Source organism: Gopherus evgoodei, chromosome 12 (assembly GCF_007399415.2).
Source record: "Gopherus evgoodei ecotype Sinaloan lineage chromosome 12, rGopEvg1_v1.p, whole genome shotgun sequence".
Lineage (NCBI taxonomy): Eukaryota > Metazoa > Chordata > Testudines > Testudinidae > Gopherus > Gopherus evgoodei.
Genome location: NC_044333.1, coordinates 40,953,873 through 40,981,361, shown reverse-complemented (window position 1 = coordinate 40,981,361; position 27,489 = coordinate 40,953,873). Strand labels below are relative to the sequence as shown.

At 52.7% G+C, this 27,489-nt stretch overlaps 1 protein-coding gene and 1 long non-coding RNA gene across 2 annotated transcripts; both read right to left on the bottom strand.

Annotated features, from left to right (window-relative positions):
* TCF25 (transcription factor 25) lies at positions 1–26,530 on the bottom strand. The gene is made up of 19 exons (XM_030581153.1): positions 26,454–26,530; positions 24,982–25,161; positions 23,414–23,488; positions 21,913–22,037; positions 19,715–19,780; positions 18,360–18,442; positions 17,649–17,779; positions 15,011–15,110; positions 12,710–12,803; positions 11,861–11,953; positions 10,520–10,625; positions 9,990–10,149; positions 8,411–8,498; positions 7,635–7,793; positions 5,407–5,526; positions 4,789–4,879; positions 3,263–3,342; positions 1,710–1,782; positions 1–246 (listed from the first exon to the last, which is right to left on the bottom strand). Exons 4-19 carry the CDS (start codon positions 21,993–21,995, stop codon positions 85–87), a joined length of 1,689 nt encoding a protein of 562 aa, XP_030437013.1. The 5' UTR covers positions 21,996–22,037; positions 23,414–23,488; positions 24,982–25,161; positions 26,454–26,530; the 3' UTR covers positions 1–84.
* On the bottom strand, positions 22,129–23,407 carry LOC115660149. The gene is made up of 2 exons (XR_004002756.1): positions 22,589–23,407; positions 22,129–22,542 (listed from the first exon to the last, which is right to left on the bottom strand). It is a non-coding gene; the product is annotated as an uncharacterized LOC115660149 (long non-coding RNA).
* Positions 26,531–27,489: the final 959 nt, after the last annotated feature.

Sequence of the window (27,489 nt, the reverse complement as noted above, 5' to 3'; positions counted from 1 at the left end):
CTCTGTGTGACTCTTTATTATGCTGGTGGTGCAATCAGGAACATAATTACATAGCACGGCGTGGGGACGGGGCTTGGTCTGGTTTCAGTCCCAGTCCGCGTCTCCATCGGGGTTTTCGTCTCGCGGAGGCTCCTGGAACTGGATATTCGCCAGCATGTCCCGCATGGCTGCCATTAGCCTGTTCACACCCTGGTTTAGATCCTGCCCAGCTCCAGCCTCTTCAGCTCCATCTTGTCTGACCTCCCCCTGCAACACAGCGCAAGGCACATAGTGAGAACAGGGAGACCGAGAGCCCCAGTGCTGAACTGCTCAAAATGGCTTGGCCTTTAAACCCACAAGAATCAGGGCATTCATATTTCAGGTTGCCCTGGGGCATAAGATCAGTGAATGACTTGCAATATGAGTTAATCATTTCAGATGTGCACTTGACCCCTGGGCAGCTTTTGAGAAAGAGAGTGTCAGAATTTTAGACCACTTCGGGAAAGCAAGCACGGTCAAAGCACAGGCCTGTGAATCAGGAGATGTGACGTCTATTTCTGAATGACAAGTCATTTCCCCTCTCTGTGTCTCAGTTTCCCCCATCTGAGCATGAAGGAGGACAAATGTTGTGAGCTTTGCTCTATAATGGTTATGAAGCACTGAGGAAGCGCTTTGAAGCCACAAGGTATTAAAGCAACTGCTATAGTTGAGGGAACAAAGCTTGTTATTATAAACTCAATTTCACGCTCCGAACATTCCAGAAAGGGTGCACAATTCCTTCCGCTGGTTTAATTACACAGTGGTTAGAAAAAGGGACCGTTCAGCTTCAGAAAGGGAGCTGCCGTCTTCCCCCAACTGCAGGGGACTAATTGATATGGTGGAACTCAAACACCCAGCCTTGCCTATGAATAGTTACCACCGAGACTGGGCTCTGCCAGTTTTTAACACAAAAAGCACCTGAACACACAGGAGCAGGTGTGCAGTTACATTTTGTCGTAAATTCAGCACTGAAATCTGGATGCAGCATCCACACATACGATGCTAGTTACAGCTATTCACATGCTCTGCCAGCAAAGCGGTAAGATCTGTAAGCTGAACAGTTCTGGATTTCGCTTCAAAAACCCAAGCAATTTTATAGAATTAGTGCAGCTTGCAGTTCAAATTTCAACATGAACAGAGACTCGGCCTCCTTGTTTCTCGGATTAGATGGTAGTTATGCTGCTAATCTGACTGCTGCTGCGGCACCCAGCTTTCCTGGTGAATGGAAGCAGGCTGTCTTTAAATGATTCTTGTCTGAATACTCTCTTCACCAGCCACAGGGAGGAGAATACTTGGATGCACTGAAGGAAAAGAAGATTCCCACACACGTGCTGCATGCAAACAGACCTTAAAAAGGGTGAGAACTCAAACTGCTGCCTTCAGATTTAATTGACTGACAAGACATGAAATGTAGCTGTTCCAGGATACATTGGATGAAAAGGCTTTTTGCAACTTAGGAAGACAAGTCTTTTCCCAGGTCAAAATCCTCCCTGTGTTTGTATCTGTGAACACAGACTGAATTACATTCTGAAATTGTGTGTTTAACTGTGGTAGTTCCACATGCAACCTCCAGCTTACAGCGCAATGGGTTGCTTGCATGCACAATACAATGCTGGGTTGGAAGGTTCGGTGTGGAATTCCATGCACATGCTAGAACACATGTGCAGCAGTTATAGATTCATTTAACATACCTGTAAGGTAAAATTTGGCAAAAATGATCGAAAGAAGAGAGATAAAGTGCTTTCATTGGATGGCTGAGTCATCCTGGAAAAGAAAAACCCAAACAATCCCATTCAGTGAAACAAAGGACAGTTGTATTTGACTCTCCCACACTCATCCCAGCCTTGCATGAAGACCCCCAACTCCTGTACAATTGCACTTTGTTCTTTAGCAACGTACAGTTTTCCGTGAGCCCAGAGCCAGGTTGGGCTAGGGTTATCTGAAGCAAAATGCTGGAGATTCAGCTTTGTCTGGACTCCATCACCCCCAGTTTAGCGAGTCTCCGCTCCAGGCAGAAGCATTTCCACAGGGATGCAGGCTCTGGTCAGATTCCTGCAACCTTTGCAACGTGCATGATACCAAACAGACAGCCGTCATGGCATCTAGCCTAAACCCCACCCAGAGGGGATCCCAGCCTCATTCAGAGAGGTCGGTGCAAAGTGACATTTTGAAGCAGTGCTAATACTGACAGGTTTCAGTGTAGCAGCCGTTATCCGCAAAAAGAACAGGAGTACTTGTGGCACCTTAGAGACTAACAAATTTATTTGGGCATAAGTTTTCATGGGCTACAGCCCACTTCATCGGATGCATGGAGTGGAAAATACAGTAGGAAGATATAGATAGATGCAGACATCCGTATCTTCCCAACCATTTAGCGACCGCCTACTGGCATTTTGGGGGGGGGGGGCGCCATTTTCTTTGGCAGTGACTGCGGCGGCTGGATCTTCAGCTACGCTGGTTGCTGCTAGCATTTAGGCGGAGGGAGCTGGGAAGGGGAGCGCGGGGAGGGCTGCCTGCAGCAAGTAAGGGGGTGGTGGGGCGGCATGCAGGGGAACTCCCCGCCCGGCCTCCTCCCCGAGCACGCCGTGGCTGCTTCCCTTCTCCTGCCTCGCAGGCTTGCAGTGCCAATCAGCTTAGGCACCGCAAGCCTAAGAGGCGGGAGAAGGGAAGCAGCCACGGCGTGCTCGAGGTGCTCATGCTTGTAGTAGGGGTGAGCTGGGGTGTGGGGGGTGCCTCAGGGCGGGGAGGGAAGAGCTGCCGCAAGGGGGGCACCTCAGGGTGGGGGCACGGGGGGGGAGGGGGAGGACGCAAGGTAGAAGTTTCGCCTAGGATGTGAAATATCCTTGCACCGGCCCTGCCTACTGTACTTCACTGCATGCATCTGATGAAGTGGGCTGTAGCTCACGAAAGCTTATGCTCAAATACACGTGTTAGTCTCTAAGGTGCCACAAGTCCTCCTGTTCTGTTTGCTAATACTGAGTGGCCTCTGCAGACTGTCTCAGATGGCGACTCACAGTCAGCTACCACCCCACAAAAGTGGCAAGACACAACCCGTCTGTACGGTTCATATACCTGACTGAGTGCCATATGTCAAACCAATGGTTCACTGTTCTCAGATGGAGAAAGATTTAACTCCAAGCCCTGAGAATGGTTCGTTAGCGTCCATCCCACTGTGTGGCTGGGCACTTATTAAAGCAAATAGCTGAGCTGTGCAGACAAACATGAATCCGAAGTGGAGAAGTACCTTTCCGGTCTTGTATAGGAAGTGATGGAGTCCAAGGGAGGTAGGGGGTCAAACCCCATTAGGGGCTGGGATGTCACTTCCTTCAAAAAGAGGGAGGAAAATCAGACCTGTCAGAACACGGCTACCTTCTCATGCCTGCTGTCTAATGGAGCATCAGTGTCATGCAGCAGGGGCAGAGAAGGCACACAACTGACCTAGGACAATAAGTCCCCGCTGGCACACAGCCCCATGTAGCATTAAGACCATCACAGCAGCCTTGTCATGGCCCCAGTTGTCCCTAGGCATAGCAGGACAAGTCTGGTTAGTGTCCCAGGACACCATGTGCTCATAGACTCAGACTCAAGGACTGGAAGGGACCTCGAGAGGTCATCGAGTCCAGTCCCCTGCCCTCATGGCAGGACCAAATACTGTCTAGACCATCCCTAATAGACATTTATCTAACCTACTCTTAAATATCTCCAGAGATGGAGATTCCACAACTTCCCTAGGCAATCTATTCCAGTGTTTAACTACCCTGACAGTTAGGAACTTTTTCCTAATGCCCAACCTAAATCTCCCTTGCTGCAGTTTAAGCCCATTGCTTCTTGTTCTATCATTGGAGGCTAAGGTGAACAAGTTTTCTCCCTCCTCCTGATGACACCCTTTTAGATACCTGAAAACTGCTATCATGTCCCCTCTCAGTCTTCTCTTTTCCAAACTAAACAAACCCAATTCCTTCAGCCTTCCTTCATAGGTCATGTTCTCAAGACCTTTAATCATTCTCGTTGCTCTTCTCTGGACCCTCTCCAATTTCTCCACATCTTTCTTGAAATGCGGTGCCCAGAACTGGACACAATACTCCAGTTGAGGCCTGACCAGCACAGAGTAAAGTGGAAGAATGACTTCTCGTGTCTTGTTTACAACACACCTGTTAATGCATCCCAGAATCACGTTTGCTTTTTTTGCAACAGTATCACACTGTTGACTCATATTAAGCTTGTGGTCCACTATGACCCCTAGATCTCTTTCTGCCATATTCCTTCCTAGACAGTCTCTTCCCATTCTGTATGTGTGAAACTGATTCTTGCTGTTGTATGCGTGGATGGTACCTTAGTAACAAATTAAAAAAATATCCACACGACCAAAGACTTGCAGCACACCCATTTCCAGCCCTGGGACGAGGCAGTCTGAGGAACACGCACTAGTGCCTTGGTGCAATGGGCTGAGGCGTTTCCACTGCTATTTGTTTGTGACACTACTAAGCCTGGGACCTATTTTCGGCTTGGCTTTCCCCTTGCCTGCTGCAGCACCCTGCCTGGCCCAGAACACCCAGCAACCAAAGGAGGGGTTCTCTGTGGGTGCCCCAAAGGCAGTGAAGCAGTGGGAAGGCAGAGACGTACAGTAGACCACAGGAGGAGGTGCTATGTCAGTCTCTGTTGAAGAGCCCCACTGGGCTTGGTCTGACATGGCCGGGGACGGGGGAGGGGAGCACGTGGGGGGCCGTGAAGCATGCGTGACACTGGGCACAATGCCCCATTTTTACTCACCAGGGGCAATGCTGCCGTGGCTTCTTTCAGCTCCGAGAGAATCACATGGCGAGAGATGTTTCTGGGGGCACTCTGGTACCGCACCTTGCGCCTAAGGGCAGACAGGGAAGGGTCTCACTGATGCACCCCACAATGCACTACAGCACTCACGAGGTTTGCATTCCCTGGGCAGCATCAGCTTCAGCCCAATCTCCTACGGGATGTGCCACGCTGATCAGCCCCTCCCTCGCCTGGCATTCAGTGGCTGCCCATGTGCCGGTGAGAGCAGCCAGACTGCCGGGTGGTGCTCTCCTGCGGGCCCACCACACCAAGGCTAGGTCTACACTGGCGGGGGGGGGTCAATCTAAGATACACAACTTCAGCTATGCGAAGAACGTAGCTCAGGGCTTCTCAAAGTGGGGGTTGGGACCCCTCAGGGAGGTCACGAGCTGTCAGCCTCCACCCCAAACCCCGCTTTGCCTCCAGCATTTACAATGGCGTTAAATACATAAACAAGTGTTTTTAATGTATGGGGGGGGGGGTCGCACTCAGAGATTTGCTGTGGGAAAGGGGTCACTAGTACAGAAGTCTGAGAACCTCTACCCGCAGCTGAATTCAGTGTATCTTAGGTCGATTTACCTGGCCGTGAGGACAGGGGCAAGTCGACTGCTGCCGCTTCCCCGTTGACTCCACTTCGGGGTCGCCGCGGTGAAGTTCTGGAGTTGACGGCAGAGCAATCGGGGATCGATTTTATCGCATCTACATTAGATTGATAAATCGATCCCCAATAGATCAATCACTACCTGCCGATCTGGTGGGTAGTGTAGATGTACCCCAAGGGATCCAAGCAGCCTCGAAAGAATGCTGCTGAGATGCCCAAACAGCCCCAGCCCCCACTGCATTCCACGGACCTGGCAAGCCAATCCCTACTTCAAAGCCCTCACCCCATCCACACCTCACTCGCCTCTGCCTCTCAAGTCAGTCTATGAAGAGCACATCCCTGCCCTCAGCAGTGTGACAAAGTCAGAGCTCCCCACAGCTGGCCTGGTCATTCCCTGCCAAGGGGGGAGCGGCCTACACAGACAGTCTTTGCTAGTAGGAAATCCACCTGCTTTTCAGGTTCATTCCAAGGCCCTGCTGACAGCCAGGGCAGAGTGAGGAAAGCAAAGAATGGGACCTTCTACTGGGCCACAGATACAGTGATTCTCAAACTGCGGGTTTTAATGGGATCGTCAGGGCTGGCTTAGACTCGCTGAGGCCCGAGGACTTCAACCCTGGGCAGCGGGGCTCAACTTACAGGCCCCCCAGCCTGGGCTGAAGCCCTTGGGCTTTGGCCACCCTGTCCAGAGCGATGGGGCTTTGGTTCCCCCCCCCACAAGGCACTGGGGCTTGGGCGGGCTCAGGCTTCAGTTCCCCCTCCTGGGGTCGTATAGTAATTTTTGTTGTCACAGTGCAATGAAGTTTGAGAACCCCAGACTTGCAGCTCACCTCCACGCTGGCTCCTATCTCACTAACACTTCACCTTCCTGGCCACAAAGCTTTTCCCACCAGTGGGAGCACCTGCAGAAGCAACTAGGCCAAATGCCTAAAATGGGGCCATCCCTCCCCCAGACCATCAGGGGAGATGACCCCACCCCTGGAGGGCACTAGGACCCAGGTGGTGTTCTCCTCTGCCTTCACTTCTCTTTCCCTTCAGTTGACCACTCTAATTAACCCCACAAAAATCAGGGATCCTAGAGGCCATTGACTGCTCACTCTTCCTGCACATACTCCTTCCCACCCCCAGGTCTGTCTGGGGTTTGTAGGTTGCAGACTCTGCAGGACAAGGACTGGCTGCTCCAGTGTTTGTCCAGCATCTCGGATACGGGGGCCCCCTTCTTAGCTGGCCACAGGCACCACTGTAATAAACACGTTTAATAACCCCAGTGCAGTGCAGCTTTGTTTGTCCAACAAGATGTACAGCCGTCAACTCTAGAGAAGTGCGCTTCCAGCATGACGACACAGCTGCCAATAGGCTAATGCTGGGACACTGGGGATCCAGACAAACATCTGTACAGCTCAAAGGATTTATACCTTTGCAACACATGCTACCCCTAACGGGGGGGTGGGGTGGGAGGGGAGAATTTCCTCTTTGGTGAAGGGTGCTTTAACCCGTAGCGGTATGTGACAGTTGGGAAGCAGCCCAGGGAACCCCACAGGACAGAGAAACAAGCCATTCTGTGGCGTTCATGCTGAAATTTGTAATGACACTGGGCAGCTCACTCGTGCACTGCATACACGGTACAAAAGTAGCCTGACAGCACTGGGCTATCAACGCCAGTACCTCAGTCTCACTGTTGAGACAGACTAGGGACAAAGTAAGTCCCACTCATTCTGCAAACGAGGCACAATCTAGCCTGAAACTGCTGCAGATAAATGGGAATCACAGCTGTGAGGGAGAGAGAAGCCACGAGACCAAGGCATGGGTTGGGGGTCAGTGAAAGGGGAAGAGAACTAACTGTGAGAGGCCAAGAGATGGAGGAGAACATGCCTGACCCCAGAACGGCAGCCCCCTTGGCGATCGGCAGTTTGGCACAGAACTCCTCCACAGCTCAGAGGCAAGTTCCAAGGGGCACAGGGAACAGCACCTTATCCCTGGCGTGGTTAGATCCAGACTGATTGTGCAGTGCAGTTCTACAAGCCAGACTGCATGCAGCATTCTGGGCCTGGCTGGGAAATGCCTGGGATAGGGTCCAAGACCAACAAGGTTCTTTTATTGAGATCTAGATCCCCCCTCATCAGAGCATCTCAGTTCCTCCACCTCTAACGGCGAAGGTTCTAGGTTATCTGGTACGGAAGGGCGGTCGGCCTCAGCCAGCTGTACTCACTTCTGTGCAAACTCCTCCACCACTGGCTCACTCGTGTCCACCCTCCGTAACACTTCATGAACATTGGTTTCCAGCCAGGCCATGATGGCAGGGTCCTTCCACAGGGAGTGAGTCCTTCCTACGTACAGGGAGACCAGCTGGTTCAAGGCAGGAGGCTGGCTGTGGGACACAGAGTGTTAGAACACAGCTGGCACTGCTCACCCCAGCCCACACCGAGACCTGTCTCAGATTTTCACACTGAACAATGAGCTGCAATCTCCCATGTCTGCTATTTGCACCAGCATCCACCAGCTTATTGTGTCTCGAATGACTGAGTGGTGTTCCCAAAACAGCCCGGACAGGGAGAGGGTGAGAAAGTGCCTCACCTTTCCCAGAGTGCCAGGCAGTCAGATGATCATAGGGTACAGAACCCCCTGAGCCAGACAAGGACCAGGAGGGAGACAGCCTGCCCTGGTCACATGCACACACTAGTGTCTGCTGCAGCAGGGACAGACACTTGCAAGGCCCAAGATGAACTTATGGCCTACCTATATTAAGCTGGGTGTTTCTACTTGGCACTATCTGTCTGGGTTCTCCTATGGGTCCCCAGCAGCCTGCTACCCAAGTGTCTCCCATGAGCAAACAGCCCTCTCTCCCCCTCCCACTCCCTGCTGGGACAAGCAACCCTCCTCTCCTCAGTTCCTGGAAATGCAGACAGCAGAATGAGCTGAGAAACCCGCCAAAGCTGCAAGGTGAAACTTTGACTCCTTCTGTTGAAAAGTTTGGGCAGATCTCACCTTATCTGAGCTTGGAGTCCAAAAAAAGAATGCGAAGTGACCCTGGAGTCTGGCTGCACGCTACAGTGATCCAGCAATGGCATGAGAACTGCAAGAGAAAATCAGTGACGCCTTCACCACAGACAGGGACTGCCAGAGCTACCAGGTCACCAGTGCCGTGGTTGCAAAGAGCTCCTAGAAGTGGGACAAAGGCCAGCTGGGGAAAGCAGGTGCTTTCCTCAAATCAGGCCATGTCTACACTACAGGGAAAAGCCGATCTAAGCTGCGCAATCTGAGTTACGTTAGTAGCGTAACTCAAGTCGACGTAGCTTAGATCTGCTTACCGCGGGGTCCACACTTCATTATGTCACTGGGAGAGCATCTTCCATCAATGCCCCTTACTCTTCTCGTTCGGTGGAGTACAGGAGTCGACGGGAGAGCGATCTGCAGGCAATTTAGCGGGTCTTCACTAGACCCGCTGCATAGACTGCTAATGCATCCATCGCCGTGCGTCCATCCCTTCGTAAGTGTAAACAAGGCCTCAAGCACCAGACACAGGAAGAAGATGATTTGCAATTTTATGGCTGAAGATTTTGTTGCATGTTTCTTATATTTAACAGACAGCAGAAATAGGACCTTTGTTCACATAGCATGCTCCATCTGCTATATAACATGTTTCAAGGTTTTTTTTTAAATCACTGTCCAGAGCTCTGCATAAACATTTAATAAAATGCCAATAGGAACAAGGTACAATGTTGTGAAATTAACACTGCCAGTCTTTGAACTTGAATACAGGTTTTATTTTCATCCTCATGACCAGGAGCAGAAAGGATGGGTTATGTCAAGAGTCAACACAAACTGGACCCCTTTGTTCAGGGAGAGCTGGATATTCCTGCCTACAAAGGCAAATCAGTTCTTGTAACTATGTCCCTTCCTGGCCCAGAGGCACTACATGGCTCGTTTCTGGGACAGCAGCATCAGCTGGATGAAAGTGACAGTGATAGAAGCCACAGACAGAGCATCTAAAGTGTAATGGTGCCTCGGAGGGAGAACAGAGATAAAGAGCAGACAGTAAATCTGCTCTACTTGGATCAAAGCATCTTCCTGTGATGACTCAGAATCTGTGCCCCTGCCTCCCAACCTGTGTGCATGTGATGTGTATGTTTATACATGGGGGAGAGGCACCGAGTGCTGTGCAAGCTCGGAGGAGAATAGCATAGAGGTAGGGAGAAGACATGGACAGTTACTGACCCCTTTCTGACATATTGAAGGCTGAGGGTGCCAAATATTGCCCATAAAGTTCTACAGTCTTTGAATAGCCCCGCTGTCATATGATGCATGTGGCATAAAGCCACATTCACCATCAGCTGGGACTCACCACTTGCACTAAAGGCCTCCACTAACATGCAGCACTCCACCTCGAGCTGAGTGACTGTGCTGCACTGCGTCTGAGAACCACATCTCTGTACTGAGAAAAGGCAGTGCCGTTTGCTCCATTATAGGAATACAAAGTCTGCCTTCAGTCACCGAGAATTTGGCCATTGTTTTTGTGGATAAATCCTAAACCGAACATTCTGGGGCTGTCTGCCACCATACTTACCGCTCGGGAACATGATCAGCGCGTGCTGGAGAAGGTGGGCAGCTCTCTCCCATGCCTGGCTGAGCTCCGCTTCCGAGAGCTCTTCCTGCTGGCTCAGAAGGAAATACGCCAGCGGAACCGAGAACGCAAAGTTTGGGAGCTGGGACAAGTTCCGGTGACCCTGAAGATGAAAAACAGATTTCCCAAGCAACAACAACATGGTGCTAGTCCCAAGACTGCTAGGTTACACTCCTGTGGGTGCCACTTCTCACTGCATAACTTCTGGAGAATTACTTCCCATTCTGTGCCTCAGTGTGCATGTGTGTACAATGGACAAAGTGATACCAAACTCACACAATTGCTTATACAGCACTCAGAACCCCCAGTTCAAGAGAGCCAAGCCTGGTATCTTATGGTACAAGCGGCCTGGCCCTCACCCCCCATGGTGCAGCGGCCCTCCCTTCTCAGCCCAGCGCTCACAGAGACAGGTCACCAAAGGGTATGGAGCCTCAGGAATCTGCTCCTGCCAGGGGAGCCTGCTGCCAACTCACCTCCCACTCTTGGAACATGCGTGTCAGGAAGGCGTATTCTCTAGCTCGGAGCGAGAGCAAATCAATTAGCAGCAGTACACACAGCGGGTCATTCTCCGGATCAAGGCTAGGAGAGGGGGAAGGGACAAACCAGAAGAGCAGCATTACAAAAACTCACAGTAGAGTTACTCGCTCAAAATCAGACCGGACTGCTGGGTTAAGACTCAACCTGTTATGCCCCCAAACTGGTCAGAGTTTGTGGGATGGCGCCAATGAGGGAAGGACAATCACTGCCACATGGCAGGACAATAAGGCCACTCAGGCAAGGAAGCGTCTAGCCAGGGCTAGGAAGCACAGGGCCGGGAAGCAGAGGGCCAGGCAAATACAGAATAAGTCTACGGCCCTAGAGGGGGACAGAGGGATCCTGCCCAAAAGGGAGTCCAAGCTGCCTGCAGTGAAAGTACAGGTACAGAGCACAATTTCCAGTAAATGCTAAAGGTGAGGTGTAAACTGCTCTGCTCTAGCTTTGTGTTTCTCAATGACCGGTCTGTGGACCAGTCCCAGTCCTGAGATCTCCTTGACACAGCTTAGGAAGGCAGCAAGCCAGTCCCTGGTATCAAAAAGACTGAGAAACACTGAACTAGTTCAACACCGGCTATTGCACTTGAAGCAGGAAGTAATTCAAGGAAATTCTATGCCGTTATGCAGGTCAGCCTAGATGATCACAAAGGTCCCTTCTGGCCTCAGAAGCTATGGAACAGCCAAATGTGCCGATTGTCTCAGAGTCCAGAGACAGCCCGGGCAGCTGGCAGAGTCACACCCGAACCCTGATCTCTGGTTCCTGCATGGGGGTGATGTGCACTTTCCATGGGAGCTCACTGCTAGTGGCCAGGAGGCTGAGCACTCAGTCAGGGCAGACTGTAGCCAGACTCACGGGCAGCCCATTGGGACGACAGGTCCCGGTGTGCAAGGCTCCACCTTGATCTGATCACCCAGGCCACAGGGCGAAACATCAGCCACAGCCTGCACTGCACTCCATGGCCATGCCTAGGCTACCCAGCCTCCCTCCATCTTGTCAAAAGCAGCACCAGAGCAGTGAGGCAGGAGAAATTCCTTTCTGCCCAATACCTGCCCCCATGGAACCGATCAGGCTCTGTCTACACCAGGGCCTTTGGGCACTGATGGACTTGCAATGGTGAGAAATTTTACCAAGCGTGCTGCAGACAAGGCCCATGCAGTGTTTGGAGCCTGCACTACGAGCAACCAGAAACCTCAGCTCCAGCCCAATGGGGATGCCGTATGGTTTCTGCACACACTCCCTCAAGGGAACCCAAACCAGAAGGACCCATCCCTGCTCTTTACCTCAGGATAAGTTTGCAGAACTCCAGGGCAGTACGGGGACAGCCTCTCTTCTCCAGGAAGATCATGTGTTTGAAGAGAGACAGGTAGAAAGCTCTGCAAAGGCCAAAGCAGAAACATGCTGAAAAATATATGGGTGGAAAAGAAGCACATCACCCTTCTAATTCTGAACAGGGGAAACACTGGCCTGAACCCTGCTGCCCAGGATGCCAAGGGCAGATCTATGTATCTGGATCTAGCACAAGACTTCTAGGAAGGAATGTGGACAGCCAGGTCCTGACTCCTCTTTCCAGGAACTGGTCCATGTCTCCATCTTGAGCTGCTGGTTTGTATTGAATGGGATGAGCTGGGGGATCCTAACTCAGGCTGTACTCCCTAGGAAGATACTTTAGTGTGTGGATGTTACAGAGCTGGGGCCAGGGGATCTGGAAGACTGGAGAGGGAGTCAGGGATTCTATTCCAATTTGACTGCACAGGCTTACAACAGACATGCATCTCATCCACAGCAGCTGCCACGAGTGCCTCATGGCTTTCAAGTTACAGATGTTGGCGAACTGCAGGGGTGGGTGGGTGCTAATGTCAGAGTTGGAGAAGCACCCGAATTGTGACAAAAAGAAGTCTCACATCAAGTTGGAACTGAAAGCACATGCAAATTCAAGGTACAGAGGGGCAAGCAGGTTCTGCACCCGTCTGCTGTTTCCTGATGGATTTCCTGCCCAGGTGCAGAAGCTGGGGCTCTGATTAGCTGGACATTAAATAAGGGTGAACAGCACATCAGAACCACCTCTAGGCTGAATCTCATTTCCCCATCCCAACACCACAAACAGAAGAGAGGGGCTGGGAGGTCCCCACCTGTTCTCGGGTCTCCGGTAATCAAGCCTGCAGGTTCCACTGGTGAGACTGAACACAGGGTGAAACGCACACTCCAGACTGTACAGCGCTCGCTCTGCACACAACACAAGCATTATTAGGGGCACCGCCACACCTCATCCCCACTTCCCAATCCGACAGTCAAATCCAGTCCCCAGACACCACTGACAAATGGCTGCTCGGGGCCTACAGCCCATGGACCATGCTATCTGCGTTTCCTAGCAAGCGCCACAGTCACACCAATGACTAGCTTGGCAATCTCAGCAGAGACCCAGTTACTCAAGTGGAACATGTCCTCCCGGATGGATCTGTCCTGTACAGAGGACTGTGGGCAAGCCACCTTTCCCCAGTTCTATGTTTCGGGTAATAAGATTTTGAACAAAAATTCATCAGGAGGAGGCCTGGGATCAGGGCTCAAGGATGAGCCACCTGCACAGCTATCTTGGGATTCAAAACTACAGATTCTGTTCTAGCCTGTGGGGCCTGCCATCGCCTCCATCCGATACCTTCCAATCGGCAGCAACCCAATGCTGGTTTCCCAGCACTGCCCCGGCTCACCACTGACTCTGTCGTTATGTGGACGTGTCTGGCTCTGCGGCTCACACCCAGCGCTCTCTTTTCCACGAGGCTGAGACTCAGGGTATGTCTACATCTAAAATTTTGCAGCGCTGGTTGTTACAGCTGTATTAGTACAGCTGTATAGGGCCAGCGCTGCAGAGTGGCCACACTTACAGCAACCAGCGCTGCAAGTGGTGTTAGATGTGGCCATACTGCAGCGCTGTTGGGCGGCTTCAAGGGGGGTTCGGGGAACGCGAGAGCAAACCGGGGAAGGAGACCAGCTTCGCCACGGTTTGCTCTCGCGTTCCCCGAACCCCCCTGCAAACCGCAGGGAAGGAGACCTGCTTGCACGGAGGTTCGGGGAACGCGAGAGCAAACCGGGGAAGGAGACCAGCTTGATTACCAGAGGCTTCCTCAGGTATGCTGGGATACCTGCTTATTCCACGGAGGTCAAGAAAAGCGCTGGTAAGTGTCTACACTTGATTACCAGCGTTGGATCACCAGCGCTGGATCCTCTACACCCGAGACAAAACGGGAGTACGGCCAGCGCTGCAAACAGATGTGTTGCAGCGCTGTAACCCCCTCACCAGCGCTGCAACTTTGTGATGTAGACAAGCCCTCAGGCATCCCAGGACCAGACAGAGTCCCTGACATACTCTCAGCGGCACACATGGACCTTCAGTTATTGCCCCTTTCTGAGGTTCGGTTTTATTGGTAACAGGACAGCAGAGCAGAGAACTCAGTATAAACTGCCTCCCTGAGCTTCCCGTCTAAGAGCTCCTCTGTCCTCGCTGGACCTGCCTACCAGCATGACTCAGCAGTGACCCTGACTCCCACAGCAAGGTCTCGGTACACTGACCTTGCATTCCTAACGAAGGGCTTAGAACTGGCACCGTTACACTTCAGAAATGTGCTAAGGTCAGACGTGTTTCCCAGGGCTCAACCCATACAGATCCACTAGCTTCAGGCCAGAACCCAGGAGCGTTGCTGGACCCTCTGACCTTTTGACAGCTACATTTTCTATCCACTGAAAATCACAATCCAGCCTCCTCAGAGCTTTCTGGAGAGGCTGGTTCTCCAAGAGTCCCCCTTCGCCCTCTGCCATCCTCAAAGGTCTCTGTCTAGTCAAACCCTGCTCCTCCGACTGACCAGCACCCACCTGGGATATGACTGAGTGACAGGCTGGTGCGCTGTAGATTCACATCCTGGCTTGCTGCACACTAACTAGTCATGTAGACAAGCTCTAAGGGGGTGTGAAGAGTCAGCTTCTAATGAGAAATGGTAACTACATTGCAGAGCTCAAATGCTATTTCCTACACTGGGTTCTTCCTATACAACCTCTAGTAGCAGGGGCTGAGCAGTTGTCCTCTGTCACACTGGGATATGGCAAGACGCCCTGAATTTCCTCACTCCCCAGTGAACGTAGGGAACTAGCTGGATGGCTCGTGGCTGAGTACTTGTGGTGCTCACCCACTCTTTGGGAAGAGCTGTATGAGCTAGGAGACAAGGAGAGATTGGCAGTCACAACCCCAAAGAGAAAAACTGGAAAGCCACAATCTCGCCTACCTTGGCATAAGTAACCAAATCACAGACGTCGTAAGGGAATGTAGAGATCCTCTCTCTCAGCTGCTGCGGCGCTACCCATGAGGACTGCCAAGGCACGCGGCAGTGCAGTCCCACGCCACCTGCCCACTGGCACACTTGTTCCTCACTCCCAGTTCTCACCTACAAGATCTCGGGCCATCTCCTGATCCTCCTGCATTCGACACACCTCACTGAGCTGCAGCAGCGAGTCCACATGGTATGGGTTCATCTGGAGCAAAAGCTATAGGCAGACAGAAGTGGGCTGGGCTGGATTAAGTCTTTACACAACACGCTGCTTCTTTGTGCATGGGACCTTGGCAGTCACACGCTGCGAGGGCAGCAGGATGGCAAACGCTGCGCAGTGACTTGGGAACCAGATAATTAATCTTATGGAGGTGGCAGAGAGGCTCAGCTGGTCGCACACCCGCCTCCAGGTTTGAAGGTAATGGGATCAGATCCCAGGCCATCACATGGCACTCGGTGCTGATACTACAGAGTAGGGTTGGGGTAGCCCCTTGAGACAGCACACAAAACCCGTGTCCATCTGTGGGAGATGCAATTCTGCTTTTCACAAAGGGGGAAAAAGCCTAGTGTTCTGCCCAGTGTTCCCACCTCGGTAGGATGTGAATGGTCAAGGCTGCATGAATTATTGTTGGGCACATAACGGCTGCAGCGTTCGACTAGATGCCCCTTACACACTCCTTGTTTTGAGCTCTCAGTGTTCTAGATACTCACATGGCCCCAGTTGCCATAGTAACAGAATGCCCAGTGTCAATCCAATGGGAGAAATTGCTCCTATCACTAAATATTTAAAGGGTTCTCCCATGAAAGCCAGTTACTCCACTGCTGAGAACTGAAAAGTTTCACTGTTAATAGGACCTACACAAATAATGTTTTTTCTATGGGATCAGGTTAGATGCGGTGCCTAAGATTCTGCAGGCATCACAAATGTCACACGTAAACAGAGATATTTTGGGATTATGAACCACCCCAGTCCTGTTAAATTTCACCTTGGTTCAGCTGACAAGATGGAAGAGAAGAAAGTGGTAGGAAAGATACCTACCGTCCCGACTCTAAAACGGCACTGCGCAATTGGGCGGGTAGAGGACTAGAACATGTTACATGGCAGGCTCTGCACTGCTACATGGGAGACCCAGATCTGTCCCAGGCCCAGACTTCTTGCTCTCAAGTTGAGCACACCTAGGGAGGAAGCACCTGGCACCATTTCCCAGTGATCCTGGGGGCTGATTAATAAGCAGAGTTGTCAAGCTCAGGAGAACAGCCATTATGATCAGAGGACAAGGAAGAGAAGGGAGATGAAAACGAGGATCCATTAGAGAATCAGAAGGAACCTTATTTACTGGACAATGGCCCCTCTAAAACAAGTCTCTTAAGCGCATACATTTGTGCTCCTTTGGGGCAGGGGTTTCAGAGAAAACATGTTTCAATTATACCGGAACACTTCCAGTGTAATCTCGTTACTGTGTGCTATAAATGGTGCTATCTGCTTTCACTAGCTTGGACACACTCAACAACACTTCAAGGCAGGGATTTTTCTGCTAACATACCAAGAGAAGGCTACCCATTTTTTTCTTCCATACAAGTTAGTTTATAAACAAAATAGCTGTTATTTTAGACCCTGCCCTTAAAGGTCACTTTCCACTGTGCAGTATTTTTGACTTTCCCAGCTGAAGAGTGAAGACAACAGAGCTTTATTCGGGAGGTCTGTTCTCAACGGCTTCCTGGAACGAATGCTCCAGGCAGAGCCATCCACTCTCTTAATCACAGGGCTTCAACTCTGCCCAGGGACATGCGGGCAACTTGCCAGGAGCCCCCAGCCCACACCTCATCTGCCTGACTGGAGCAGCGAGCAGCAGAGCACAACTCATCAAGTAATACTCCATCTTAAGCTGGGGTGGGCAAACTACAGCGAGCAGGCCACATCCAATCCGCCAGCCGATTTAATCCAGCCCTCAAGCTCCCGGAAGCAGTGGCATTTTCCCCTCTGGCTCCTCCTACACGGAGGGGCAGCTAGGGGGTTCTGCATGCTGCCCCCGCCCCAAGCGCCGCCCCCGCAGCTCCCATTCACCAGGAACTGTGGCCAATGGGAGCTGCAGTGGCGGTGGCTGCGGACGGGGCAGTGTGCAGACACACTTGGCTGTGCCTCCGCATAGGAGCCGGAGAGGGGACATGCCACTGCTTCTGGGAACTGCTTGAGGTAAGCACTGCCTGGAGCCTGCACCCCTGAGCCCCTCCCATGCCCAACCCCCTTCTCCAGCCCTAATCCGCCCCCCAAACTCCTCAGTCCCAGCCTGGAGCAACCTCCTACACCCCAAGCCCCTCATCCCCAGCCCCACCCCAGAGCCCTCACTCCCCCCCACACACCTCAACACCCTGCCCCAGTCTGGAGCCCCCTCCCACACCCTGAACTCCTCATTTCTGGCCCCACCCCAGCCCCCACACCCACAGCCAGAGCCCTCACCCCCTCCTGCACCCCAGCCCCAATTTCGTGAGCATTCATAGCCCGCCATACAATTTCCATACCCAGATGTGGCCCTTGGGCCAAAAAGTTTGCCCAGCCCGATCTTGAGCCGAGCTGCGGGCACACAGGAGACTAGAGCGCCAAGCTGCTTAGCTCAATAAAATGAAGGCTGGGCCTTTTACTCATCACGTCACACATCCACAATTAAGGTAACAGGGTGCAGGTGGCACTGGACAGTTCCACCGGCCGCACCTGGCCTGGTGGCTACGCTCTAGGCATCCCTGTTTCATGACATACCACAATGTTGTTTGGGTCCAGAGACTCTACTGCATCCAGGAACCTGAACTGCACTTGCTGGTACTCTCGATGGTGCTCAAAGGTGAAGTGCTGGACTCCTCTTCCTGTCTCCAGAAGCCTCATGGCAATGCCTAGGGGTGCACATGGACAGCCGTTGCTCCCTCAGGAAGAGAGAGGCAGCTTCTGCCAGCCAGCAGGAATGAGCTCTTCTCCCTGTCTGCGCAGACTGGTAGCAGCGGGGTGAAGGAAGCCTGTTCACATCACTGGGGCCACAACAGGACTCTTTTCAGACTAGCTATGCATTCAGAGCTCATTGAGGTGATCTCCCCTTAAGGCAAATGCTTCCAAGTTCCTCCCCGCACCATTTCCAAAACCCCCAGCAGACTGGCCCTCCCGGCCATGCCTCTGATCAGCCAGCATGGCCATCCACAGGAAGACACTTGAGAGCCCTCGGAGGCCTCTTTGCAGTGGAGCAGGAGGGGCAAGCCCCAACGCTGACAAACAGCGCTGCTTGCTCTAGCAGTGGAGGGGAGCAAGGCCGTGGCAGCTTATACAACAGGCTGCACTCTGCACAGTATCCAGGCTCTAGTAATGGCCACACGGGTGGACCCAGGAAGTGGAGGCATGTTTCAAACAGAGGGTTGGAACTCTGTGCTCCCATGGACTAGGCAGAGAGACTGACAGCTCACCCGAACGCAGGGGAGAACTCGCCTGTTTTGCTGTAGCGTGGCCAGGTGTTCTTGGGAGCAGTCAGCCATGTGCTGCGAATGTACGGACGCTGCCTCTGCCGTGGCCTGTGGGAACCAAACACTACATTATAGCTTCTATTTACTGGACCATTCACTATGGAACAGGACCAAAGCTAAGCACGGGGATGGGAAGTGGATGATAGCTCTCTAGCACTTGGATTTGGGACAAAGAGATTCAACATCTCATCTGACTGCAGCACTAGGAAATTAATCAAATCCCTCCATGGTCTTTTATCAAGCTGAACATTCTCAGGTGTCCCTTCGAGGCTCTGCATGGCTGCATGCCAGCTTCCACCTAGGCTTTGGCCTGTCAGCCTCTCTGCTCCACTGATTCCCTTCCCCAGCTCCCACTTTCTGTCAGTTTCTCTCCTGCCCCGGAATAGTTTCCCACTCCCAGTTCATAGAACCATCCCGACTGTGGGTCCAATCCAACCTTCGCCCCAGGACCCATGCAGTGGGTCTCAAACTCCTGGCTGGACTCACAAGACGTTTATAGGATCAGTGATAAGAAGGAGCTAAGAAACCTCGGCTACTTTCCAGGAACACAGTCAACCCTCTACACTTGGAAACGTCTCCCTCTTCCCTTGCACTTGTCACCTCTGCTCTGCCTTCAACTTCCTTCTTAGCGAGCATCCTTCTTCCATAGAGCCCCTCAGAGATGGCCTCTCCAGCTATCAGCACCATTGCTTTGAACTTGCGCTCCTACTGTACTGCGTATGTCTCAACCAGAGGGCAAGCTCTTTGAAGCAAGGGTATCAGCTTCTCATTTGCAGAGACAGTGCCAGTAATGAGACCTGCACAAGTACAGCACATGCAGAGGCAACAGCTGGACAGCTTCCCTGGGTCTACAGCACACAAGCGTATCTGAGACCAGCTGCAGAGATTGGGCCACTCAGACCCCACTCCACAAAATTGCAGAGATTCTACAGCAGCAAGAACTGATAAAGAAAAATATGAGGGCCCCATAATGACACGGAACATGGACAGTGCTTTAGAAGTGCAGGTAACACTAATGAGGAGGAAAATCATGGAACAAAACCAAGGATGTGGTGTGACTCTGGATGAAGTCTTGCCTTCCTCCACCCAAACATCTAGTGTTTCACTTTTAAAAAAATGATTATTTCTGCCACCCTCAGGGTCACTTGTAAGTAAGAGAGGAGCCCTGGAACAGGGGTATGAACAATATGCCTGTGGGCACTCTCTCTAGACTGCCCGTCTAGGAAAAGGGTTGGAGGTACAGTCTATGGTACCGCTGGACATGGAGAGAGACTGACCCATGCTTTGAAAATATAGTTAATATTGCAACTCTGGTCTCACCTCTGATCGCCAAGAACAGCCCGAGCCCCAAAGTACCTCTTCAGCTCAGTCTCCGGATTCAAGTTTCTGGAAAATGTAAGATACAGGTGAGGAAAACTACCAAGAATTAATCCCAGAGCAAGCTTTTCTGAAGCAGTGTTCAACCCATCTGACCAATACTGAAGTCGCCTGTTTTCAAACTCCTGCACTGATGCCCAGATCAGTGATCTGACACCCCAAAGCTAGGAACCATGCAAGGATGTTTCAAGATTCAGATTCAACCAGTTATTCTACAGGGATCATAGCCACATTTCAAAGACTATGTTCAGTCACGGAATAATACTGCTGCCCTCTCTAGGGCAACTGGTGTAATTAGTCTAAACTTTAGAGTAATTTACACTCTATAAAGCATCAGTAGAGAACCCTCTGTTCCAGGCTGCTTTATGGATACTTATGCTTGATCCTAAATAGAAAAACAAAGGACTCCAGTTTCCAAACTGTGTACACACTTTGGAATTAATTGCTGGAAACAGGCATCTATCAGACCTGGAGAACAAGTGCTCTATCCACACAGCAGATTCTGCATGGGCAAGCAACCCCACTGCCTGGAAGAGACACATGACACAGTAGTGCCTGAGTCAAATTACAAATTCTATCATGATGTGTGTGTGGAAACGCTGGCAGTGACTGCACCACCCTGGACACACCCAAAACCAACCCCCAGTCCTGCATTCCAGCCAACTCCCTGACCTGGAAAGGTGTGACACACCGGGCTGATGGACTAATACTATGGGGCCAACAACTCGACTGCCCATGACTGGCCCATCCCCATTTCTACACAGGAGGTCAAGGGAGAGGGGCCAGCACCTGGTGGGTCTGTAGCTTCTTGGCCTGAGCACATGGCTCAGAGAGGCCCTAAGCACAGGGTACTTCTGCTCTGCAGGGAGCTGACCAGCACCACACATAAGGACTTGCAACAGAGAGAGGTCTGAGAAACCTTGGACGCACAAGGGTGAGCACAGACCAGTGGAGAGGCATCTTAGGACTTTCATTGTTTTCCTAGATCTGTAACTCAAGTGTTTTAAGGGTGAAGTCACTGCAGCTACAAAATTCCCTGGGTAAGCTTGTGTGCTATGCTGTCCTCAAAGGGATTCAACTCGAAGCCCAACGTGTCCACAGTTGGTCAGGGGAACTCTGAAGGCGTGTCAGTGACTGGGAGGGCTCAGCAGGTCTCAGACGCTGGGTTCAGGCTCTGGACAGTAGCACCCATGTCCCGAAGAGGGGTGTCAGACAAGAGGTCAGAAGCTGGGAGCATGCCCGATGGTCCCAGGGCTAGAAACAGTGACTTGACTCCACTGACCCAGCTGGCTTGGAAGCACATGGGATCCAGTGACTGGCTCCATCCACAACACGCTGGCGAGTGTAGAGTAGGGTATGGCCAGGTTGAGGCAGGACACCTCTAGTGTCTGAGGCCATTTCATTCCTCAGTTTTTTGCTGAGATCAGTGGGTGAGCCAGTTTGGTGGTGGTCACATGTGGACAAGTTCACTGCTGGTGGTATTAGCTCTGTGAGGCCATGACGGTACCATACAGGCCCACGCAGAGGATGGACCATGCTGTGCTTGGCATAGAGGCTGTGTCTACACTGCACTTTCACCAGTAAAACTTCTGTTGCTCGAGGGTGTGAAAAACACACCCCTCTGGCCGACAAAAGCTTTACTGATGAAAAGCGCCGGTGCGGAGAAATGTACTGCCCCTGGCTGGGGATGGTTTTAGTGTGTCGTGGGAGAGCTCTCTCCTGCCAACAAAGAGCAGCTCCACTGTGCGCCTTACAGCCGGGAGGCTTTAGTGGTATAGACGCAGCCTGAGTGCTGCTGGAATGAGGAGGATTATAACCTGTCTGGATGCTGCTGCAAGGTATAAATTATCTGCCCAGTTTAATCTGGTTTTGGTGCTTTACCCTGCAAGGTTTCAGCAGCTCTTCAGAGGCACCTCTGTACTGGGACGAGGAACACCAAAAGCACTACCAATAACTCAGCCTTTCAACTGAAGCAACACGTGGTCAGATTAGAGCCGCCCTCACTTATCAACACAGCAGCACCTTTCCAGCATGGTCCCAACTCAAAGCCAGAGAGAGCACTTTACAGCAAGACTCCAAAGCTCCCTTGGGACAGGAGGTCCCTACGCGCTCAGAGAAAGACAGACAGTGATGCACATTACCTGTGCTCTACGTAGAGCAGAGGCCGACTGTCTGCGATTACACCACTCTTAGTTTCATACGACAGCCCACTGGAATCCTCCATTTTCTCCAGAATGCTGTCAATGTCTTCCAGGTCGTCGTCTTCCTTAAGGCACCATGCAAAGACATCACACCCATTAAAGGATCGGTCTCACCCCAGCCCGCATGAGAACACATCACTCCTGCCTTTCTGTACAAAGTCCCATTTTGGGCTGGCTGCTCGTCCCCATTTGCCTTGCTGTTCGTCCATTACATGATGACTCGTGCTATTTTCACCATCATTAGCCTTTGACTCAAAACTGGCTGTCGGGCTAAACCAAGTGCTCTAACTCCGTCACAAGTTATTGGGTTCAGTGCAGGAGTCACTGGGGGAGATTCTCTGGCCTGTGCTATGCAGGTCAGACTGGATGATCAGAATGGTCCCTCCTGGCCTTAGTGTTTACAAGTTTGAGTTTGTACGTTTTTAACCCTTGGCTGCCCCTCCCCAATGATTTTATTTCCATGTTCTATATTTGTCTGATTTAGATTATAAGCTCTTGGGTGCCACAACTATTAAGTTTTTTAAAAACTCAAAAGCACCATGAAAAATTACAGTGCTACGTAAACATTGACTACTAACAACAGTCAGCCCTCAGCGCCTGTGTCAGACAGGAACACTGTCCTCTCCCCGAAGTACTGCGTACTGCAAGGATCACAGCCAGTCCCTTGATGTCAATTACACAAACAATGCGTTGGACACACATGGGACAGGGCTCCTGATTCCGCCCAGAGCAAAGCCTACACATTTCCTTAGGAGGAAACAGTTTAGTCAGACTCAAAATTTGTGCCCTTCCCCCACCCTAGCCACACACACATTCACCACTGCATGGACAGGACACTTGACAAGGACAAGTCCCAAAACCACTTGCTGGCACTATAATCGGCACCAGCCACCGCTCTTGGTGGCGCTTTTGCTACTAGTAGTCAAACTGGCATGAATACAGTGATGGCAATGTGCCGCTATGCAGGGGATGAGTGTCCAGGCCTGGCAAGGCGAGAGGACAGCGCACCAGCGTTGCTCTCAAGTGAGCCCTCTTGCCAGCGACTGGAGCGCTGGCAGCTAGAGAGAGCAGTGTCTGGCCCTGCCTAGCAGGAAGAGTCCGTGTTCTGCAGGACCTGGGAGGATATGGGAAACAATAAAGGGAGGGGCACAAAAAGCAAGATCCCAGAGGATCCTCCCACACCACAAAAGTCAGTAAGATGGAAGATGCTGGTTTGAAGGTTCCAGCTTTAATAACCTGCAGCTGAGCTCTGAGGACATGAACGCAGGCTATGAAATAGGAATCGCAGCCTCCAAATAAATCAGTACAACATACTACGTAGCACTTTCTGTGCGTGGATCTCAAAACACTTCACAAAGGTGGGTGACCGCTGGTGGGGGCCTTCCGAGCCTGGAGAGAAGGAAGAGAGTGGGGCTGAATCCCAGATCTGAGGCAGACATACCAGAGTCTCGCCAGCTGCAGTTCTCTTGTTCTTCCGTTTCTTTTTTTTCTTCCGTGGCTTGTTAGCTGATACAGGCTATGGAGATAAATGCAACAGGCACCAGTGAGTGCATGGGAGGGAGGCAGCAAGGAAGGTAGAGGTGGCATTTCCAGCAGGAACACAGGCTGCTGCCATGGGCTTGACCTAGGAAAGAGCCATTCCTGACACACTTGAAACAAGGAACAAGATTAGGGAAGGGTGAGGGCAAGAGGTCACAAAACGCTTCAACCATCGATTCCCAGCCTTAAGGGGTCAAATGCAAACTGCAGTATTCTCATACCAGTGACTGGGACTGATTATTCAATACAAGATCAAGCAAGAAATATTTTAGTTTCTTCAGGATTGGAGGAAGTTGTTTTAACCTCCCTTTGTTCCCCCAAGTCTCAGTGGTAATTAAAAGGACAGACTAAACAAAAGAAATGTTACCAGGGAATCTGAAAAATCACTCATTAGCCCAGAAACATACAGCTGGCTGAAAACATCACAGGGGTTCTGGGCTCTCCACTCCGTCTAGGTACAACTACTTAGGCTACTTATTGCTGCCTAGTCTTATCCAACAAGGCAGACAGGTGTACTCTTTTCCCAAGGGACACAGAGCTAAAACTCAGTCCCAGGATTACTGGCGCCACACAGATATTGCATCTGGAGATGTATCCACGGCTTAGGCAGCGCTCCACAACCACCACCTCTGAGAGATCATGTAGTTTTTGCAATTTGGAACTAACTTAACTAACTTTCCCCTTCTCTTGTGAGCTTCTCCCACAGCATACAACAGTGAGACTGCTTTTCAACTTCAGCCATGACCCTGTTAATCCCCCTCACTTTTCTTAAACTAAAACCAAAAATAAAAAACCCCAACAACAAAGCACTACTGTCAAGCCCCCCAAAACCCAGTATTTAATCCGCATTCCCTTGTACCCATTTGAAATCTTCATGTAATTCTGCGTACGTGCATCTTCAAAGCAAATGCTTCACTGTACTTTGTTAAGACAACAGACCCGTCCTTGTAAGCAACCCAACAACTAATTCAGGTGTCCAAAGGAGGGGAAAAGGACAATTTCTATTTCAAGCTACCAGGGATTTTTTTCCCTTTCATACATTTTACATTAATTTAGTGCTTATGAAAATATAGAACTAGTAAGAATGGCACAAGCCACTTACCTCAGGTAACTACTACAGTAACTTTCTCTTCACAGCTGATCACCATATCCTGATCCAGGTATTCCACTGCTTTCCCAACAGACCACTCTGCCCAGGCACCTCACTCCCAATACTGCTATCCCAACCCTAGACCTCACACCGTCAGTCAGGCCAGGTATGCAGTGCTTTGGGGAGGTGGACAAATGGCATCTCAGTTGTAACCGGTATTTTCACTTGTTTGAATTCTGGTCCCCAGAGGTCACAGACTGATGCACTAACCCAGTAAGGCACAGAGCTACCGCTGCCAGTACGAAGAGGGAGTAAGAAAACTCTTCATAATTATGATCAATCCCTAGCGGGTGTGGATATTGCTGAGCATTCATAGGTACCTGCAGTTTGGTCACTGTCTGGTCCTGCTGTTGAGTGTCTTCTCCAGCTCTCTGCCCATCACTCTCTGGCTCACCAGTTTCAGCTTCTTCATTGTTCCCTGGACCATCTTGCTCATTCAGTCTGGACTCTGCTCTCTCCTCCTTGGATTCCAGATCATCCTCCAATTCTTCATTGGTTATCTGCGCAGACAGGGGTACAAGGTTCAGGAATCTGGGGAGAACAGTGGGATGGATACTTGGATGAGTCTGCACTGCCTTGGCTCCCACCAGCACAAAGCTGCACACCAGGAGCAGGGATCTGCATTTTACTCACATTTACAGAAAGAGAGAGAAAAACCCTGCCAGCGTGACAGGAGCTCAAGTTGGCCACTCACCAGAACCCTGCAAGAAACCTGACAGCAGTTTGGCTGCTGAGATCAGAGCCTGTCATGCTTACCAAGGTTGTCTCCTTGTTTCCTTACTCCCTGTCTGCCTGTCCATCTGTTCTCTTTTGTCTCATCCAGGGGCCATGGTTTTGTTCTCTATTTGTACAGCGCCTGGCGCAATGGGAACCTGGACCAGAACTGAGGCTCCAAGGCAAATGAGAAGTGAACAGCAGGGCTCAGCCTGGACGGCTGTATGCCTACCAGGGGGGTTGGGAAGATACCGGCCACCCAGCTGCACTTCCAGGCTGGTACCTGGGATGCTGGCACCACGCAGTTGTCGTGAGTGACCACGGGTGAGCCAGGGGCCGGCAGGGCCAGCAGCACAAGCTCTCACAGCCCGACCCCCGACTCGGTCACTGCTGGAGAAATGCGGGGATCCAGCCACCCGGTCCATCCCCTGCCAGCAAAGGGCTGAGGAGCCCCCCGGCAGCCCCAGAGCTGGAGACAGCTAAGGAGTGGGGGCTGGCCTGGCATGACATCCCTGCCCTCTATGCCGGGTCCGCCGGTGCCCCCTCCCCCACCGGGCAACTCCGGGCTAACGGCGGCAGCTTGTGGCATTACAGCCCGGGCCGGCTCCTCGCCTGGGGCAAGCGGCACTGCTAGGACCCCCAGCACTGTCACCGGTCAGCCGCCCGGTCCTTCCGCCGGCCCCGCCCCTCTCCGGCCCCCCGCCCGGTCCTTCCGCCGGTCCGACCCCGCCCCGCTCCGGCCCCCCTCGCCGGCCCTTCCGCCGGCCCCGCCCCTCTCCGGCCCCCCCGCCCGGTCCTTCCGCCGGCCCCGCCCCTCTCCGGCCCCCCCGCCCGGTCCTTCCGCCGGCCCCGCCCCTCTCCGGCCCCCGCCCGGTCCTTCCGCCGGCCCAGCCCCTCTCCGGCCCCCCTCGCCGGCCCCGCCCCTCTCCGGCCCCCGCCCGGTCCTTCCGCCGGCCCCGCCCCTCTCCGGCCCCCCTCGCCGGCCCTTCCGCCGGCCCCCGCCCGGTCCTTCCACCGGCCCCCGCCCCGCTCCGGCCCCCCCGCCCGGTCCCCCCGCCGGCCCCGCCCGGCTCCTCACCAGCTCGTACAGGTTGCTGACCCCGCCCCGCTCCGGCCCCCTCCTGCCGCGGCCCGGCTCCTCCCCCGCCCCCTCGGGGCCCAGCCGCAGCCCGCCCGGCTCCAGGGGCTCCTGGCCCCGCTGCTCCCCCCGCAGCCTGCGCAGCGCCCGCCGCGACATGGAGCCCGCCCGCCTCGGCCCCTCCTCTGCTGCGCCTGCGCGACTCCGCCGGCGAACGGAACAGGGGCCCTGCGCGCATGCGCCGCTTTCCCTTCTGCCACCTGTGTCACGCTCCGGCCTCAGGCTTGAACGGCGTGAGATAAGTGGCACCGGGACCCAGCTGAGGCCCGCGCGCCCCCTAGAGGGAGCCGAGGGGCCGGCAGCAGCGAGATCTCGCTTCGCAGCACGGCAGGAGCCCCCGCCCCGCGACCCAGCTGAGCTCGGGGGCCGGCTGCGGCGAGCCCCTCCCTGGCCAGAGCCACAGCTACCTGGGAGTTCCGCACCTGCCCTTGGGGGGGGGCTGCACAGGTGGGGCAGGTGAGGCATGCGCACGGGGCTGCCGCTGACCCCCGCCAAGCCAGCTGCTGGTGTAAGGGCGTAGAGACAAGGAATGGGCACAATACTGGCAGCACGTGCCATGTGCCGCCAGGCCCGGTTAGGCTGGCCAGACAGCAAGTGGGACAAAGTGGGACGGGGGGGGGGGGTAATAGGAGCCCCTATACAAAAAAGCCCCAAATATCAGGGCTGTCCCTATAAAATTGGGAGATCTGCTCATCCTAGGCCCAGTCCATCCAAGGTAGCCTCATGTACTTCATGCCATGCTGGCTAAGCAGTCGCCTGCCAGAAGCAATTTAAATCCACCATGACTCTCGGCACGTCCAGGAGTGAAGGAGAGAAACGGGCACCTATCTGTTTAGTGCTTATACGTAAACCAACCGGTGGCATTTCAGGGCAGGAGGTGAGTGCTGCAGAAGCCATACGGCACAGACCCTCCCCCAGGGCCGGCGCTTCCATTTAGGCGACCTAGGCCGTCGCCTAGGGCCCCAGGATTTGGGAG